This window comes from Aspergillus affinis, assembly GCF_023601865.1.
Source record: "Aspergillus affinis strain CMG 70 chromosome Unknown NODE_23_length_327850_cov_86_924445, whole genome shotgun sequence".
NCBI classification, from domain to species: Eukaryota; Fungi; Ascomycota; class Eurotiomycetes; order Eurotiales; family Aspergillaceae; genus Aspergillus; species Aspergillus affinis.
Genome location: NW_026515804.1, coordinates 264,150 through 278,834, shown reverse-complemented (window position 1 = coordinate 278,834; position 14,685 = coordinate 264,150). Strand labels below are relative to the sequence as shown.

At 50.1% G+C, this 14,685-nt stretch overlaps 2 protein-coding genes across 2 annotated transcripts; both read left to right on the top strand.

Moving 5' to 3' along the window:
• Positions 1–10,780: 10,780 nt before the first annotated feature.
• Positions 10,781–12,064, top strand: KD926_004964 (DNA-binding protein creA; the record flags this gene model as incomplete). Its single annotated transcript, XM_053098302.1, has 1 exon — positions 10,781–12,064. The coding sequence occupies one exon, from the start codon at positions 10,781–10,783 to the stop codon at positions 12,062–12,064; it is 1,284 nt and encodes a 427-aa protein (XP_052957879.1).
• A 1,632-nt stretch (positions 12,065–13,696) lies between these two features.
• KD926_004963 (uncharacterized protein) lies at positions 13,697–14,326 on the top strand (the record flags this gene model as incomplete). Its single annotated transcript, XM_053098301.1, has 1 exon — positions 13,697–14,326. The coding sequence occupies one exon, from the start codon at positions 13,697–13,699 to the stop codon at positions 14,324–14,326; it is 630 nt and encodes a 209-aa protein (XP_052957878.1).
• Positions 14,327–14,685: the final 359 nt, after the last annotated feature.

Sequence of the window (14,685 nt, the reverse complement as noted above, 5' to 3'; positions counted from 1 at the left end):
ACGATGGACAAATAGTTACATGATTACCTAAAACAGTAAGCCAGTGGAATCACCCGTCCGTGCATGTGCCTCCTCCGTACGCTCTGGTCCAGTCACGGCGGCCTCAGACCACCACGGGATTCGGGACACACTCGGCAGGGGGAAATGGAGAGAAACTCGGGTCGGAGATGCCGAGGGTCGAGGGTCAAGGGAAAGAAATTGCCTCAGCCCGCGGGCTACGGAGTAAGGCTACGGACGGAGGACGGGGCTCCTATGGCTAGCGTGAGAAAAACCTGAGCAGGAGAAATCAGGTAATGAAGGGTTTGAAGCACCCAACAGAAACCATCCAAACGACCAAACCAGTATGAGAACTTCACCGAGGAACCCTTTGGGGGAGGGGGACGGTTCTACGGGGGAAGCCCGTGAAGTGTTAGCTAAGAAATTTCTTTTCTGAGCCTAATCTCTCCTGCTTTTTCTTTCTCCGCAATCCGCCCTGATACAGTGTCCAGTCAGCTACGGCTAGTCGCCCCAGAAGGGGGGGAAAGAATGTCCGGCTTTCTCCCGAAACCATCCGACCACCGCATCACTCCGACTTTTGTTCGTCGAGTTCTGGACCGGCTGATTTTTTTTTTCTTCTCTCCTTTGGGCGACGCCGTTTTGTCACCCCCGGAATCCATGCGCCAAAAATCAATGCTTATTATCTACCGACCAGATTTCTAATCACGGGGAACGCTACACTTTCGTTCACTTTATCCATGGTACTTTTTTTTCTAACAGTATCCCCTGAACCAACTGTAGGTAGTTGTATAGAGTAAAAAAAAATTATACACCTTCACCCACCCCCCCTTCCAGTAATCACCTCCGCGACGCGGGAGATTGTCATCTAGAAACACGGCAGTGCGCGCCACTAAGGCAGGCCCATGTCTCGACTCCTGGATTAGCTGCAAATCATTACCATGACGCAATCCGGCCATCTTCCGCACATGTACGCTTACGGGTCCCTTTTTTTAAAAATTTTTTTTCCCCCCCCCTACTCAGTATTCAGTGTATTTTCTTTTCCGCCCTCTCTGGCCGCCCCCCTCTCTCTGCCGGTCTGCCTTCGTACTCGCCCTCCAATGCCACAAGGCTCCAACCCCCATCCCCATCTTGTCTGGCTGTCCGACACGTCCACTTGGCATTATTTTCTTCTCCCCTTAGCCCCGCCTTTTCATTTGGCGGGATCGTTATTTATTACTGCTGTCGTCGGTGGCGGTCAGGGGCGACATGCGATGATGGCATAGTTCGTATTTCGTAGTTACTCTGTATTATCATTATGTACTCCGTGCTGAAAAAATAAAATATGGAAAATGCTACTTATTCTACAACAAAGACCCAAAAGAGTAACAAAGATTGTACCTCGGCATTGTGCTCGAATTTAAAGATACGGAGTACTATGAAAATATAGACATCGGAGTCCGTACTTACTCCATGAAATCTTAAAAATAAAAGAAAATAAACAGTCTGGTTGCCCGGTGTAGATCTTCCCTTTCTCGGGTCTTCGGGGGGGGGGGGGGGGGGGTGGTGATCGGGGCATGTGAAGGGGGTAGCTGACTTGCGTATGTATGTATCATCACGATCACAAGCTGCGGAGTAGGTAGTTATGTAGGTATCACTATGGACATCGTGACTACACCGTAGTTAGCTGGAAAACTTAGAAATCTCTCCTTGTATGGAGTACTGTCCGTGTATATGTCGGTATGCACATGCCCGCAGAAGCTGATAGCTACCTATTTACTCCGTACGCAGTTAACAATAGAGACCATGTCCATTGGATATACTCCGGATAGTCGGATATCTACAGTACAAACCATCCGCACTCGTTCGTCCCTAACCAACTAACCAACTACTAATGCTTAGTGTCCGTCCAAGCTCAGCAGGGGAAGAAAGTCAGGGGAAAATGACATGGCCAATTTAAAAAGGAGGGGTAAATTTTTTTTTTTAAAAAAATAAATAAAAGGGGAGCTGAAGAGGAAGGGAGCTAGCTAGCTGATGATAAATTAATTCGCGACCCTAACACTAACAGTCTAACGACTCCGTACACTATCTGAAGTTACTGCTGCTAATCCGGTCTATGGCCGTGACCTTACCTCTAACAGCACAGTCCGACAACCACACGGTGAAGCCCGTGGTAGGTGCGATATCAACTATTCATGTATAGGCCTTAATTAGTGTAGACCCTCCGTAGTTACTTACGTACCTACACCGGAGAAGGTACGATACGATAGCTCAGGGGGTATTTCTTTTACCCCCCCATTTATCTCCATATTCTATTTCCCCAAGGCTCAAAGCTCCCCCCCCCCCCTCTAACAAACACTAGTACCTCACTAGATATCCATGGTTGCATACGGTGCACATAACCCACGTCCACAATCTAAGCTTACAAAAGTTGCTAATGTACGTGAAGGACCGGTGTGCTAGGGATTGACGATAGAGAGGGCAGCATCGTCCATGGAATGGATAACTCGAGGGGACGGGAGAGGGACCGATCCAGGGTTGTTAAACTTTAATATTTAAAAAATGGGAATTCCTAGATGATAGGCGTGATAGACAGATAGGCGTGCCTAATTAACTTTTAGAGATAGAGCTACCTAGTAACTTACCGTCGGTTGGGTTAGTAGGCAGCGAGGGTTAAGACCGCGGGGAGAGAAGAGGATGGAAAGAGAGGAGGGGTGGTATTTCGCCGAACCTTCCCTTTCGTTTTTCCTAGGGGAAAAAAAAATTACCAGAGGAGAAAAAAAAACAAGTAAAAATAACAGGCGACGTGTCATCGGCCAGCACAGGAGGTAACAACCGTGGCGCCAAGCCCCTCACGCCTGGTTCTTTTCTCCAGTCCCCAGATGTAAAATCGAATTATATCTCTGGACGGAAGTGCGGATAGGGTGCTCCGCTTCTCGCTGAGTCTGTTACTCCGGAGTACAGACTCGACCGGGCCGGTGGTATCTTTGGGATCGTTCAACAACGATCACAAAATAATGAACAGCCTATACTACTGTGTAGGTACTCTGTACTTTGTACTTTGTACTCCGTAAGGACTACCGCATTCTAGACCATTCATAATATGATATGATATGATATGATCTGGTAATCCCGGCTAGACATAAGATGATATGATATAACATATGGCATGAGGTTCGAGGAAGAACTTCGGGGCGATTACTCCGGATCGGTCGCACAGTCCCGTGGTTTCATGTTAGAGTCACGGTGGTCACCTCATGCCATAATCCATAATCCGGATTTACCTGCGAGGGAATTATTCCACGCTGCTCGTAACAACTCCATACCCCATACCGAGGAAGGTACCGGAGGACCTTTGGGGTGACCTTTTTTTGCTTACCTCAGGTCATACTTACACCGAAGTTACAACTCACAACATCCGTTCTCCGCCTGAAATTAGTTACTCCGGGTTTGTCCACCCCTCCGCCTCCCCAGATAAAGGGTTATCATCTATCTCCATCTTAGCCTGAACACTCCAATTGAGAAAAAGTCCGTAGCTGATAGGAAGGCAATCCTACCGAATTCCACCAATAGCAAGTCACCCGCTTGGCCGGACTGGGCGCACCCAGGAATCACATCGTAAGTGAGCTCATCAGCTAATTAAAGCGTCCGGATTCCGGAAGCGCGGCCCCGCATAACCTGGGGGCGGCGGCTGTGAAGTCTGTGAATCAGTGATATCAGCGTGGTACGGCTCCTGCCGTTTCATTGGCCCAAACCGCCTGTTCCAGAAGTTTGTGGATCCCCCGATCGCTGGTCTTGGCGCCTTGTGGGGAGTCGCCCGAGTGCGTGTCGTTTAAACCGACCAAGCCGTGGTTTTAAAGGGGCAATGGGCGGATGAGATACCGATGTACGAGGTATTGTCATCGGTAACCTTACCGCCTCCGGCGGCCTCACGATGTAATTAATTCGAGGGCTGGTGCTCAGCTGCGGTTACTCCGATGACCCCTGCCCAATGGATAAGCATTCCCCGGTGCTTTTTAATTTAGAAGCACTTTCCTCGGCCCCCTGTCCTAGCAGCTCGTGCTTCAAGAGCTCTTGAACGAGGGGTGTGTGCTCTGACTGGATATGAGATCTAGATTATGGAGAATTGCCTCTTATCTTGACTTCTTGCGCCCCGAGCAACAAAACCTTCCCCAGATTCCGTCCCCGCATAGACCTGCCAAGCGTCAGGAATGTGACATTTGTCGAACGGCCAATTTGACCATCCAAGTCTTGCGTGGCCAAATCCCAGCTGAGGCGCAGGTGAAGATCGTATTGATCCGTCGTGGTTAGGTCAGCCAGGCAACGCAATTGGCGACGGATTTGGCGTTCGAGGGGGCCTCGAGACGAAAACAGGCTCTCAGTGGCCGCGTCGCATTGTCAACATTCTTTCCCCGAGCACGTCATGACACCATACACTGGAAGCTTGGGGCATACTGTTCCCCCAGAAAATAGTCGCAACGCACTGTTGCTTCAGCCCAGCAGTGTTGTGGTACAGGCCCATCTTTAGTAACAGTCTGAACCGTTGCGGACCCGACGGTTCTTCCATGACTGGCTTCTTGAGATTTGTGCAACCGCAAGCCTGTCTACCACCGACACGGTTGCAGTCAAAGGGAACGGGGTAGAAGACGAGAATATAAAGAAACGGAAAGTCAAGAGCAACTTCACCCCGGGGGAAAGAATACCAATACCACGTTATGACATGGTTACAAAGTCTGTCGCAAGAGTGCCCTCAATTTGGTCGCCCATGCTCATGCGCTGAGATCACACCTCCGTAGTTACTCGAGTGGGAAAAATCGAAACACACCACCCTCACATGGAAACTGTAACAAGAAAAAAAAAAAAAAAAAAAAAAAAAGAAACGGGCAGGAGCGCATGCGTACGGTGTCAATTGTCTGACACCATCCGCCTGGCATTATCCCACACTGGAGAAATCAGACAACACCACACCGAGCAGTTAGTCACTCATGATCGCTCTTCTCCTCTTCGATGCATGACCTAGATGCTTGTCAATTGGTCTCGACATGATCAGCCCTATCTTGGATGTGAAGCCGGGGGATTGGCTGATTTTTCTTTTCTATTCTATTTTTTTTATTTTCCCTTCCGACCCGCATTGGATAGAAGCACCGGCGATGTCGGACCCTGGGGCCTACTGGTGTTGGGAGGTCTACGGAGTACATTTACCGGAGTGGGGAAATCACTAAAAAACAAGAAAAAGAAGAAAAGAGGCAGAGGCGCTAAAATGATGTGCACGAGTCCTCCGTATCGAAATGGGAAAAATTTAGCCATGGGTGTGCGCAACAGAATTTTCCATGGACTGATCCCGGTGGTTGATTCGATCGATAAATCATCGAATGTGATATTAGTCAAAGCCGGGGATTTCATTATCTCAAGGTGGGGTTGATTCGGCAGGAGTAGAGCACATCCATGACTTTCGTGATCAACGAGATACGGATAAACGGCTTCCAGAGGGCTTGGCGGGTGGGCGATCATTGACCGGGAAAGCAACCAAGCAACCAAAAAGTTTGCTGCGTTGCGCCCCCAATTTCCATGTCTTCAGTTTTTCTACTCTTCGGCGGCTAGCAACGCACAGAGGAAGGACGTTGGATGTTATCGCCCGAGAAACGTACGGTGTTGGGACGGAGTGATCCCCGACAGAATGGGAATAGCAGACTTGCCTGCAACCGGAGACGAGACCGGGTAGGATGCGAATTGGAGATGAGCCTGCCTGGTGGACTTGCTAAATCGGAGTGTAGATCACTGTGATGATCGTGGGGAAGATCTTCGGTCATCAACCCCCAATCTACTCTGTAGTCCGTACCGCCCTTTCTTTCTGACAGTCGCGAGTTTAGAGGGGGCTGGTGGAACGAAAGGGGGACCAGAAGAAGGGGGACCATCAATATTGACAACGGTTAATGCCGCAAAATAAATTCCGCTCTTCACGTAATAGAAGTTAGATGAGAGAATTCTTTCTCAAGGCATTTGATAATGATGACCATTAGGATTGAAATAACTATGTATAATGCCATAACTAATGCCAATGGGGGAGTCGATCCTTCCCCTCGGGTTGGATTCTTCCGTTTCGGGGGCGTGACAGGATTTGCCCTGACAATTGCGTACTTCTACAGACTAACCACAGAACACTGACCCCCCGGGCACTTTAGTCAGGACCAAAGCCCTCCGTCGGCGCCTAATAAAGACCTGCCACGGTGGTAACTACGGTGTACAGGGCTACAGCCTACAGGCATGTTTTAGCCTGAAACCCAGGGCAAAGCGCAGTACATACTTCATACGGCGTAGACTTGGTCTTATTCTGGGAAGCAGGTCGTACCGCTTACGTACTTGGGCACTGGTACCTGCGTGCCAACTCCAGACTTGTGTTTCCCATTTTTCCCGCTAACTCCAGTCTTGGGGGTTCAGCTAGTGAGGTGGAAGCCATGGCGATATCTCGGCAATCGGTACCGACACCAGCTGCCAGTAACGCCGTCCAATACAGGATTGGAGTCCTGTTTACTTGCATACCTAGAGGCACGGTAATCATATGTTCACTGCTCACAACTCACTCTTCAGACTAAAACCCAGTGCAACCCTCAGCCATCATTACCCGACTGGGTAAGATGGAATGACACAAAAGCTGCGTCCGCATGTACCTCTGGACAGAGTAGGCAGGCTGTACGGTACTTTTGAACCTCTTATCTGGCTGATCTCATTAGCTGCCCTTCCCAGTTCCCACCCCTCCTCCAAATTTCCTGGGACCCCTTCGTCCTGCGCCATCATCTCCCTCATTCACGCCGAGGGGGCTAGAAGGGGGGTCGCGCGAACTATGTACTAACCGCCCAAAGGCCAAGGTCACAATGCGACATCTGCTGATCGCAGCAACCGGACAGGTGAATTTATCCTATCAGGGCAGGGCGAGCCGCCACGATATCACGTACTCGGTCCGCGAAGTGGGGACGCCTCCATACCCCCTGGGGTTTTATCTTGTTATGAGATAACGTCAACCAAGCCTGATTTTTTTTTCTTTTTCTTTTTTTTAGGGGCGTTTGGAGGTGTGGACTGGGCCCATCCCCCCCCGGTCTATCCGCTACACACCTGGCCCTGGAAAGTGAGCCATGCACATTGGCAAAAGGCACGGCCAAATTAAAATCATGATCGTAGGAATCTGTGCTATCAGCAGCCCCCTCCGTCCGATGACGGGTTGGCTGCTTATACGGAGCTGTTCACCAATGAATACGGATTTTACGGACCCCCGCCAGCGCGGTCCCCTCGGGGTTATCTGTGATCTACCACTAAAAAGTCAGTCAAGACGGCAGTGTGCATATGTTTCCCAATTACCTGAATCCGTGACACGCAGTCTAGTCTCTTTCTTTCTTTTATTTGTCCCACAATATCATTCAATTTTTATTATATTTAGGAGTACGTGATCCCAGCTGTGTTCACTTCTGGGGATGGCCATCGACTACGGTATTCAACCCTTGCATACCGCCGGCCATCCAGGAAGTTTAAAACTCCTCTCAGACCCGGCTAGATTCGTCATCACCGCGATCCATGATCTTTAATAGCTACTAGCTAACCACTAACAATAATAGCAAAGCGAAGGTGCAGGGCCATCACGTAACTAACTAACTAACGGAAGGGAAAATGTCATCCTCGATGAGGATTCGTGGCGGTCCTCCATACAAATCAATAATATGACATATTTCCTTGGGGCTGGCTGGACTTTGCCGAGCCCCGTATCTCCGTCCGTATCTTTCGCCATCCTCGCTGGCCTGCGCAGTTCCCCCCCGAGTTCATCAAGAATTCGTTTAATTTACTCCGGACTTCACTAAGACAAAATAAGAAAAGAGAAAAGACACGGTCTATCACGATTCTCGACTGGGGATTCTACTTTTGGAATGCAGCATAATTACGCAAACCGGTGAGCTCATTATTTTCTGGGGGGAAAATCATTCCGGGTAACGCATTAGTAGGGATGTGGATCTGGGGATTTGCGGAGTTCGTTTCCTAATATTCCCCCTTAATTACATGATTTGGTTATTTTTTAATTTTTTTTTTTTTAACTTCTGTTTGGTTTATTGTCGGTCGTACCAGAGATTATTGCCTTCGCTTGCGATTAACATGGCCATTACTACCGTGTATGCAGTCATATATTCTTTGTCCTCTCCATGCAGGGCGTTCTTGGAGGGGCACCAACGCCAGCGTTTGTCGGCGGCAGGGTCCTTGGTTCCTTCGGTTGAGGACTTTAGTAACGGTTATTAGCAGTGGATCGATATTTGTCACATCGAAGGTAAATTAACTCGGCCGGGTAATTAGAGCAGGCTGCCTTAAGACTGGCCAGTTGCCACAGGAATCAGTCATCAGTCCGAATTAGTTATCGTGAGAGCTGGGGTCCGGAGGAAAAGGGATGTCTTTCCGTTCTGCCGCTCTAGATCGGCCATGGGGGATGCCTCGGCACGAAGTGCGTGAGAGAAACACGAAGGAAGATCAGATCGATTCTGTGAATCCCGTACCTTGGATCCTCATAAAGACTGTTTGATACTATCTCGGGAGCTACGAGAGCAAAGGGGACTGGTGTGACTCATTATTCATTCACCGTCAGGGCTGATTACCAGCACTTCTCTTCCTATTCAAAGGCTTAAAATGTAGACTCTGGGTCTGATCCCGGGTTATTTTCGTGGACTCCAGGCCAGCCAGTGGTTTGCGGGCAACAGCCTCATCGGACATTCTCGACCGATGATGAATGATGAAGTATTGGATCTCGTCCATCGTATGACTTTCGTTGCAACCGCGCTGCTTGCCCTGCGTCGACGACCACCTATGATCGACGCAATCCGTCACACCGGGGGACTTGTCTTCGTTCATTCGATAACCGGTTGGAATTTTTACTTCTTGCAGTGTCCAACCATCGACCGATGACGGGTCGATCAGCTGGTCGAGACCGACGGTCTTTGAGGTCTTTGATGTTCTGTCGAACAATCTGTCTTTCCCCGGCTCTTGCCCCAGACAATTCCAGAGTATGTTGGATGTTGGGGAAAGCAAAGCACCGATAAGAAAAGCAAAAATAAAATTAAATAAGATAAAACACTAGAACCACAAATTACAAACAAAGAGGACTCCGTAAGAGGGGTCTTCTTTTCTTGGGGGGCCGTTATCACCTCATTTCATCATCATCACTGCCGAAGATGTTATTATCATCATTCAACCCCCATTCTCGGGGGCCACCCTCCTTTATTCCCCTCGCCGCTTTCCTGGGATTCTTTGCCCTTTCGTCGTCGTCGTCACATGGATGTCTTTTCCTCTCGCTTCTTTCTTTCTTTCTTTTCTTGAATTTTGGGCTTCCCTCCCAAAAACAACAACAAAAACACCACCATCACGTAATATACCTGGCGCTTGGTCTGTAATCGTCGTACTTCTCCATGTTTGCCTGGTCGCCTATCGAGGCGGATTCTCCAGATCATCCGCGATAGCCGGTTCGGAGCTTTGGGACGGGACGTTCGTTAGGTATGATTATTACCAGTTCGTACGGGGGTTGACACACGCCATACGGAGACAGAGCGAGGGGGGACGGTACTCCGGAGTACCGTCCTAGACCGTCGGACGGGACACGCACTTCTCCAGACCACACAGCCACTTCTGCAGTTCCAGTTTCTACTCCGTAATCCCTATCGATTTTAGTTTGCCCCACATTTTTTTTTGTTTTTCTTTTTTTCTCTCCCGGTCAGTCAGGACTCAGTAGTTGCTCCGTAGTGGCTCTTTTTTTTCTCTCTCTTTTTTTGCACTCCGTAAACACCCTGCGTGTCCCAAAAAGAACGAACGACCGAAGCCTTCTCTTCCCCCCAAGAGTAGGCAGCAATTAAGGAGGATCTCACTCTCACCTGCTTCACTGGGAAGATAAAAATAAAAAGGTACATCAACCTCTTAGAAGAGTACAAAGAAGTTACAAGGCAGAAAAGAAAGTATTTTCTCTCCACTGAAAATCGGCATGGGAGAATCTCCAGCCGATCTGAGTTGAGCACGTTCTTTTTCTTTTTCTTTACCTTTTTTTTATTTTTTATTTTATTTTTTTTCTTTTTGCCCCCCGATATTCCTCCCCACACATAGTACTTAGGTTTTTTTTCTTTTCTTTTTTTCCCCTTCCCTTTTTCTTTTTTCAATTTTCGAATTTTTTTTTTTTCTTTCAAATTTTTTTTTTTCTCTCTTTTCCATTTTTCCTTCCCTCCCTTCTCGTCGCCGATTCCGATAAACCCCCTCCCCTAGCACTCTTCTTCTTCCTCCCCTCCGAGCTCCGTTTCTTTTATTCCCCTCCATTCCTCTTTCCACTTCTTCCCGACTCTCCTTTTTTATTTCTCCTTCTCCCCAGATCGTCTTCTCCAGATTTTATCTCTCATCCCATCTCAAGTTCCTTTGTTCAACTTCGCCCTTCTTGGCTCGCCATACTCCGGCTTTCTTCCCGCCACCGGCTGCTGTACACCCTTCTACATACAACACCTTTCCTACGTCGGAAAGACCCCCTTGTCGCTTCCAGCTCCACTAGTTTGCGTGCAATTCGCTATCGCATCCTCGCTTTCGGTCTCATCGCGAAGTCTCCGACTACCCCTGCGGTGACATCCTATCATACTGCCAAGCATTCAAGCCTAGGGCGTTGATCGACTTGCCGATTTAGCTCCCTGTCGCAACGAATCCTATTTCGCCTCGGCCTTGCATTCGTTCTGAACGTGCAATTCCTTCAACTCCCGACTCTGTCCCACTCTGGCCTACCCCCACGGAGTTGAATTAGGAGGAGCTTCACATGCCGCCCCCGGCCGCCTCAGTGGATTTTTCTAATCTACTGAACCCCCAGAGCAACACAACTGTCTCCGCCCCTTCCACCCCTGTGGACAGTTCTAAAGCCCCCTCTACTCCTTCGAGTACCCAGTCCAATCCAGCCATGGCCTCGTCTGTGAGCCTATTACCTCCTCTTATGAAGGGTGCTCGTCCCGCCACGGAGGAAGTGCGCCAGGATCTTCCCCGACCCTACAAGTGTCCCCTCTGCGATCGTGCTTTCCATCGTCTGGAGCATCAGACCCGACACATTCGCACCCATACCGGTGAGAAACCGCACGCGTGTCAGTTCCCTGGCTGCACCAAGCGCTTCAGTCGTTCCGACGAGCTCACTCGCCACTCGCGAATTCACAACAACCCCAACTCCCGACGGAGCAACAAGGCACAGCACTTGGCTGCTGCTGCTGCCGCTGCCGCCGGACAAGACAATACCATGGTCAACAACGCGGGTTCAATGATGCCGCCCCCGAGTAAACCCATGACTCGATCCGCCCCTGTTTCGCAGGTCGGCTCTCCTGATATCTCTCCCCCTCACTCTTTCTCAAACTATGCCGTCCACATGCGCTCGAATCTGGGACCTTACTCTCGCAACACCGATCGGGCTTCGTCCGGAATGGACATCAACCTCCTGGCCACGGCCGCGTCCCAGGTCGAGCGCGACGAGACGTTCAACTTCACAGCCGGTCCGCGCACCCCCATCTTCGGCTCTCGCCACCATGGCGGCAGTGGCCGATTGCCGTCGCTTTCTGCCTACGCAATCTCCCACAGCATGAGCCGCTCGCATTCGCACGAGGAAGAGGACGGTTACTCGCATCGTGTTAAACGCTCGAGACCCAACTCTCCCAACTCCACCGCCCCCTCTTCGCCCACTTTCTCTCATGACTCTCTTTCTCCTACTCCCGATCACACTCCCTTGGCAACTCCCGCGCATTCTCCGCGGTTGAGGCCTCTTGGCACCAGCGAGCTACACTTGCCGTCGATTCGCCATTTGTCGCTCCACCACACCCCTGCGTTAGCTCCCATGGAGCCGCAACCGGAAGGCCCCAACTACTACAGCCCCGGTCAGGGCCACAGTGGTCCGAGCATCAGCGATATCATGTCGAAACCTGATGGAACGCAGCGCAAACTTCCCGTGCCCCAGGTCCCCAAAGTGGCCGTGCAAGACATGTTGAACACCCCAACTGGGTTCTCTTCCGTTTCCTCGTCGACCAACAATTCCGTGGCCGGAGGAGATCTAACGGATCGCTTTTAGTTGGATTCAATGCATTCCAGCTTTTTCCAGTGTAAAAAAAAAGTGGATTCCAAAACAACAAAATTATACGCGCTACGAAACGAATAGACTTGTGCATTTACAGTGTGGTTTATGGGCATCCTTGGTGTCGGGTGATTGGTTTTATTTTCAAGTTCATACATTTTGCGTGGCGTCTTTACCGATAGACGGATGGGATTTCGTTGGTTTTTCATACTTCTATACTCACATTCTGCCTTCTCTTCGTCTTTTCCTTTTATATCACGTTACATTCTCCCATCATTTGTTCCTTCAAACATTTACCTTCTTGACTGTACCGTTTTCCAATCAGAACTTGCTATTCAGCCTTTTTCTTTTCTTACTCTGTTCTCCTCTCTACGGCCGCGGCCTCAATAATTCGATTTTACATCGTGTCTCCCAACACTTTCTATTCTATTCATATCCCATACATAGTTTCTTTAGATTCGGAACTTTTAACAGGACAGGCGGGCCTACACAAAAATAAAGACGAGTTTTGATTATCACTTTCAGGGATTATATTTAGTAGTATCTCGTGCCTTGTACGAAGGAGGTGACAATGGAATGCCCAGTGATCTTGTGCATATTTACACCCATCTGGTGGACAGTAGTCAAGTCATTCACGCGCGGATGAGAATCCGGTTCCCGGGGTCGCATGACACGGTCACGGACTCGGAATGATCTACAGTGTGATCACTCTCGAGTGAAGAATGTACGAACATGGGAGCTTGTTATCTCAACCGCTAGGCAAGTAGACTATCCCGTATCCCCGATTAGAGGATGCTGGAGAAGGGCAGTGGGTGCCTGAAAGATCTGGCAGCACCGGGATGGGGTAGGTATGCCGCCCGTTTGGTACGGTATGGTAAGACGGGGAGAAACAGGCTAAATCAACACACAAAAAGAATGGGAATTACTGGAAACTCGAAATAAGAAAAAGGAAAAATAGATCGAAGGGTAAAAAAGCAAAGAAAAGGAAAGAAAACAACAGCCAGTGTTTGCTTCCCAGCTGCCTCACCTTTGGGCCGACTGGTTCTTGTTCGCTCGGAGGCTTAGGTTAAATCGGCCATCTTCCATCTTGTTGGCCGCCAAATTTCCCCTCTTTCCAGCTCAGCTTCCTCCAGCCATGATGCTCCAGATGCTTCCTCTCGCCCTGCCGTAGCCGGGCATCCTGACGGTGTCTGTTTATCTGACGCTGTTATTCTGATCGACATTATCATCATATCAAGGTAACGAGATGAGATGCCTTCTTCCTTGGTGTTTTCCAACTTGGCGCTACTTCTCCCCCCCCGCTTTGGCGAGTCGCCGCTTGAGCTCGGGGAAAGGACGTCTTGATAGGAAACCCATGGCCCGGGCTTGTCCTCCTTACTCGCCGCTCCCTGGCTAAGTATCTGGGCACAGGACTTTCTTGCTTTTTTCGGATCGATTAGCACCCAGGTTGCTTCTCCGTGCTTCTAGCACGTCCCGCGGACTGGAGATCTTTCTAACTCCTCTTGTCACCCGTCTGGGACACCCGACGTACCTTGACTCGGGGGCGAGAGAGAAAGGTACGCGAAAGCCATCGTAGTCGGGGATTCGAAAGGGGGGAAAGTATAGCCGGAAACAACCATGCCGCCCTCGATGGTTGTCCCGTCACTATCGAGCGACAACGCATCGGAAGCCTCCTCGTCGACCAGTCTGTCCCTAGACACGAGATGGGCGTCCGGGATCGCAGGCCAAGATATTCTCGAGGACGACGGCACAGGGGCTCTCGTTGTGCCTGCTCACCGAGCCCGCCTCCACCAGCACATATACATCTGCCTCTTCCACATCCTGGACTGCCATCACACGTTCGATGACCCCGATCAATGGAGGACCCACGTATATAGCCATTTTCGGACCCACGAGCCGCCTCGCACGGCGCGCTGTCCGCTGTGCCCGACGCAGCGGTTCAGCGATACCCCCACTGACAAGGGCTGGGATCTCATGCTGGACCATGTGGTCGGAGCGCACTACCAGCAGGGCCAGACTCTTGCCGGCAGTCGTCCGGATTTCGAGCTGATGCAGTACCTCTACCGTCTGCGGATCATCAGCGTGGATCAGTTCAAAGTCATGCAGATGCCGCCGCCGCCGTCGAGTCCCGCATATCACCGATCGCAGGAACCCGTTCGCGCGAGTATCGGCTCGTCCGACGAGCCGTATTGTGCGCCGTATAGTCGGCGACGAGAGGAAAGAGTGCGGGGCCAGCGGAGGGGGGTGAGCGTTGCGTAAATGATCGAAACAGGGCGGTGTTCAGTATCCCCCCTTGCAGCCTTGCAGGGATAATGGCGATGCTGGTTGGGGGTTTTCATCCGTCAATCACCTTTCACTCGTTCGTTTCTTCGAAAGGGCTCCTTTATCGGTCTATCTTTTCTAATGGCTCCATCCGTCTATTCTTGTTTTGTTTTTCTGCTGGTATCTTGGCCCTGCAAAAGCTTCCATGGTCTATTGCTTCTTTCTTTCGGCGATTTATTTGGTCATTTTTGTTTTCAGAAACCTGTTAGGAGGTTACCTAGGGGCTTGGTCAGCTTGATGTGGATGGTGGCGGGGCATCCTCTTACTGGAAGACACGGCTTTTCTTGATGAATCAT